General features: G+C 40.7%; 1 protein-coding gene across 17 annotated transcripts in view; it reads right to left on the bottom strand.

Moving 5' to 3' along the window:
- lig (ubiquitin-associated protein-like lingerer) overlaps positions 1-5,000 on the bottom strand; it is a 43,792-nt gene that overhangs the window by 14,303 nt on the left and 24,489 nt on the right. For all 17 annotated transcript variants that reach the window (XM_070124317.1, XM_070124322.1, XM_070124325.1 and 14 more), the window contains exons 4-7: positions 4,424-4,557; positions 1,339-1,556; positions 374-1,093; positions 1-87 (exon numbers count right to left, since the gene is read on the bottom strand). The exon at positions 1-87 is cut by the window's left edge and continues 62 nt beyond it. In XM_070124317.1, coding sequence (XP_069980418.1) covers positions 1-87; positions 374-1,093; positions 1,339-1,556; positions 4,424-4,557 — 1,159 coding nt within the window. The remainder of the gene's footprint in view (positions 88-373; positions 1,094-1,338; positions 1,557-4,423; positions 4,558-5,000) is intronic.

Genomic DNA, 5,000 nt, shown 5'->3' with positions numbered 1-5,000 from the left:
CAGAAGACAGACTAACTGCTTTATTAATTACATTGCTGTTGTTGCTTATGCTGCTTGCTAGGCTGCTTGTAACCCCACTGTGCAGACCTGTTAATGAAATTGGTTGATAAACTTTACCATTTCTCTTTACATTAATAAACGAGACAAATTAATACATTATATACATAACATTAATTTAAGATTATTTTGAAGAGGAATGCAAGCAGGGACTAAAAAAATGAATAAATAAAAAGTTACAAAATTAAATAAATCAAAAATTATAATAATTAATCCATGATGATAATGAAAATAATGATGATGCCTTTAAATATTATTTCATCTTTACCAAAGAAAAGGATAAAAAAGGAAAAGAAACAAGAAAAAAGTTTTGTACCAGAGCTTGAGAAGATGGCTGCTTGAAGTTGGGCTGTTGGTGTGGCATATGGTGCCGGTGTTGAGGATGCCGGTGATGGAGAAGTGACTGACACACCCACTGTTCCCACAAGACCTCCAGCCTTCAAAGATTCACCAACATTGGTGCTGAGCCCACCTAATATCCCATGCTGGCCTCCAACACTCAGTCCTGGTGCTGGGGGTACAAGGGAGGCCCCACCTCCCCTACTTCCACCACCACCACCTCCACTGTTGGTATTGCTATTCCCACCTAACTGTGCAGAGGAAACTAGACCAGTCAGGGTAGACTGTGGGGCTGCCTTTTGAAGAAGGGCAGCCAAGTCCATAGTCTGGGGTTGAGTGATAGAAGCCGTGGAGGCTGTGGATGAGGAATAAGTAGAGACACTGGCTGTAGAGTAGTTGGACACCTGTGGAGGTTGATAGGTTTGAGGTGGGTTTGGGGTATAGGCTTGGCTGGGTGCCAGAGAAACAGCTGGGCTTACAGACTGCCCAACAGTAGAGCCCACAGCTGAGCATGCAGTTGGGGCTACTGCTGGATTGCCCACTGCCATTGGATCAGCCATGTTCTCTGCCAATGGGGGTGCCACAGTTGTAGCACTAGTACCACCAGAAGGTCCAAACACTGTAGTCTGATCTAATGACCCCGTCCACTCACTGTCCCAATCATCTGTACCAGGAGTTGGTTCGTCATCCCAATTGTCTGAAAGATGTTACACTTATAATAATAGTATTTATAACTATTCAGAAAACTGAACATGGGCCACATTCAATATTCTATGGAGAGAGCAAAAATTTGATGTATATACTAAGCAATTATTGTTCCAGAAATGCACAAATCCTTTAATTCACTCATGCTGAGTTATGGATGGCATTAGCCCGATGGTGCCGTGGATGACATGTATGTGCATGCATTACTGATTTAGTATTTTCCATGACACTACTTACCAATCTTGAGATTGTTTTGATGATTGGGCTTTTCATCTGTAAGAGGTCCCCAGGTGTCTATGGAATCAGGGAACCCAGGAGCCTGTCTGTTCTGGAATGTACGTGGGCCCATGGAATTCCCTCGACCGCGTCCACCTCGTCCTCTTGCCATGGGAGTTCCGTTGGTCATCCTGCCTCGCCTTGACCCTTCACCACGGCCAGGGCCATCCCAGCTTTCACTGAAACGCATTAAGTTATGTTTAAAGAGGACAGTCACCACATAATCTGGGGTACCCTTAATATGGGAACTAGATTTATTACTTTTCTTCCTGACTGGTATCATTATAAATGTTACATATCAAGTTTGGTCTCATTTGATGAACTAACTTAAACAAAAATAAAATTGTATTTATTTCTTTTGCCCACCATTTTGTCTGGCTTACTCACATCACAACAAATTACTAAATTCAATGAAAAAAAATTCAGTGATATCCTTCATTTATTACCATGAGCTGTACTGTTTTTTTTGTTTTTTTTAATCATTTTCAATATCCAAGATTGAATTTTCAAGAAAGGAAATTTTCCATCTCAATCTTATCAGAAAAATAAACAAATAAAGATTTCATCAGTACCAAAAATCAAAACTTTTCACTTTACAAATTGCAACATCATTAAAAAGACATTGCATAAGTAATAACATGGTTTTAAGCAAAAGAAGAAGAAGAAGAAGATGAAAAGAGAGAGAGAGAGAGAGAGAGAGAGAGAGAGAGAGAGAGAGAGAGAGAGAGAGAGAGAGAGAGAGAGAGAGAGAGAGAGAGAGAGAGAGAGAGAGAGAGAGAGAGTTTAAATATTTACATCGAGTGATCAGACACAAAGGCACATTTCTGATGAGAAACAGTTACTGTTCGGTTTGCTGCTTCTTGCAAAATTTGTCACAAACAGTCCTAACATACAACTTGCTTTCAAAGTAAATAAACAATTGCAATATGTAAAGACTTTTTCTCATTCGTAATGGATGACAGGAGTAATAGTTTAAAGGAACTAACTGGATGATATTAGTAATAATAGTGAATCTAAGAATGAGATTTAGTATTTAATGAAGATAAAGGAAATAAGAATTTCAAAAAATCTTTTGCATATCTTTGTAGCAACCTGCAGCTCGGCATAGTTGCCTAGGTTGGGTCCGTCAGGTTCACAGCCTTGTCCTCACTCACCGGCAGGCGCTTCTTGTGACTCACCTGGACATCTCATACCTCTCTGATTCGACCACAGGCTCCCCTTGTTCCCTGTTCACTTACACAGTTCCCAAGTGCTTAAGCTGCAGAATCCGGAATGAGATCAAGCATCATCTCAAGATCATCCAGCCGTACCAAAACTAAGCAGCAGCCACTGTGGAGCCTGACTGGCTCCGCCGCTGATCTCCAACTTCATATCTAACACTCAGCCATACCTCACATCCACACAAACACTCCCCAAAGAGATATTGACACCAGTCATGTGGTAGACACCTCATCTACAACTCTGGTGACCCATGGAGTAATACGGACATTGGTATTTCACTCATACACTTTGCTCACTCACCAGAGTGGGAGTACTGTAGCAATCATGAGCCAAAGCCCAGGTTGGGTCCACCAGGTCCACAGTCTTGATATAGTATACTATAGAAGACTATAGAAGACTACATGTGGCTTGGGGACACCACGTGGCGCAAGCCACCTCGTAGAGTTTTAATCATAGCTGCTCCACTCTTTACTCAACACTGCCAGATATCCTGTTCTTACATCGTTATTCTCGTGTAATAACAAGTGCGTGTTACTCTTAATCAATAAAGAGGACAGCCACATCAGTGTATCACTAGCCGCAACCAATAATTCAAACAAACCATATAGAAGGCTCTTTATCACCTTTTATACTTCTCACTCACTCACCAGCAGGCACTTCTCGCGACTCATTGCCAAGACCTGACAGGCACACCCGGACACCTCATGGCCCTCTGATTGGACCACAGGCTCCCCTCCTTCCCTGTTCCCTTACACAGTTCCCATGTACTTAAGCTGCAGAATCCAGAACAAGATCAAGCATCGTCTCAAGATCATCCAACAGCACCACAGATAAGCAGCAGCCACCAGGGAGCCTCACCAGCTCCCCTGTTGATCTCCAACTTCATATCCAACTTATTGCCATACCTGTGGGAACTCACACCCACACATACTCCCCAATGAGATCTAGACACCAGTCACGTGGTAGACACCTTATCTATTACATCATATAGAAAAAGATATGAATAACTAGAAAAATATTAACAACACATTTTAAGGCATCAGTTCATATGTGCTATTAGAGATTTCTTCCATACAGAGTTTAGAATAAAAATAAAAAAAGGCCAATAAAAATGCTCTTCATACATTCCCAGGATGGCCATAATACAATAAGAAGTAGCGAGAATTCATCTACAGAAAAATATAGCTATCAATATAACTCAGTTGATGCTTCTGGTTGGCACAGATACGTCCACAGCTTGGTAATTCATATCATCATCGAAATCCCTCATTTCTGTCAGCCATAATGGCCTTTCATTTATACTTGTGACATCATGACACTGTAGCAAGCTTCCTCTGTAGGCCGTTTGAAAATGCTTGGTTTGGGCACGAATCCAGAACAAGATATCTGATCAAGATAATGGTGGTATGACTTGTGTATCCTTAGCAAGATAGCCATTATTGGCATGGTATGACATACATGGCATCATGAAGCAAAAGGTTTAAAACATTGACAATAGTAATGATACTATCATTAAAATCGTTAATTACAAGAACTAAGAAAATATCAAGGGATGGGGAAAACTTGTTTCCTTGATGAATTTAATAATGAAGGGCCATTATCAAATTTTGTATAATAAAATCTATAAAACAAAACCAATTGGACAATGCATAAACCAAGTATTAATAGGTTAAACTATCTGCTTTTCCTATTAATAGTATGCTACCCTTCTGTACAATAAACAAAATTTAATCTAATTAGACATCGTCATACATCCTGCCTGCAACAACAAATAAAAAAATAAATAAATAAATGAAAATAAATAAAAAAATAAAAAAAATCCTACCTGTCACGGCCACCACGGCCACTGCCTCCACCTCGCCCTCTAAACCTGGGTGGTCCACCTCCCCTTGGCCGAGATCCGCTGCGCTCTCGGGAGTCGACACGCCGATTTTCCTTGTTGCTTTCTGTCTCCGTTGGCTGTTACAAAAAATGTAATCTAAATAAATGAGAGAGAGAGAGAGAGAGAGAGAGAGAGAGAGAGAGAGAGAGAGAGAGAGAGAGAGAGAGAGAGAGAGAGAGAGAGAGAGAGAGAGAGAGAAAGAGAGGAAAATGGTAAACAGGTAAAATCATGCAAGGCTAGTAACTTATTGCTTGTGACTAAGCTCTTGTGGAGCCATCTATGTGCGAGTTAAATGAATAAATCAAACTCACAGTGCTCATGGCATTTATGTGCATATCATCCTGGCATCAGTTTTTGAAGCTTAGTGATTAAACCAAAAATCTGACTAGCCACAATAGAGCAAAGCCTTTCAGAAATATGTGCTTTTTCACACTTTAAATTCACTGTCAATGGAAAGTAGGGAGTATGAGGAAGTAATTCAGGTACTATTTAGCATGTTTCTTCCAACTCCATCCGCACC

The sequence above is a fragment of the Penaeus vannamei genome, chromosome 8 (assembly GCF_042767895.1).
Source record: "Penaeus vannamei isolate JL-2024 chromosome 8, ASM4276789v1, whole genome shotgun sequence".
NCBI classification, from domain to species: Eukaryota; Metazoa; Arthropoda; class Malacostraca; order Decapoda; family Penaeidae; genus Penaeus; species Penaeus vannamei.
This window is presented reverse-complemented; position numbering and strand designations above follow the sequence as displayed.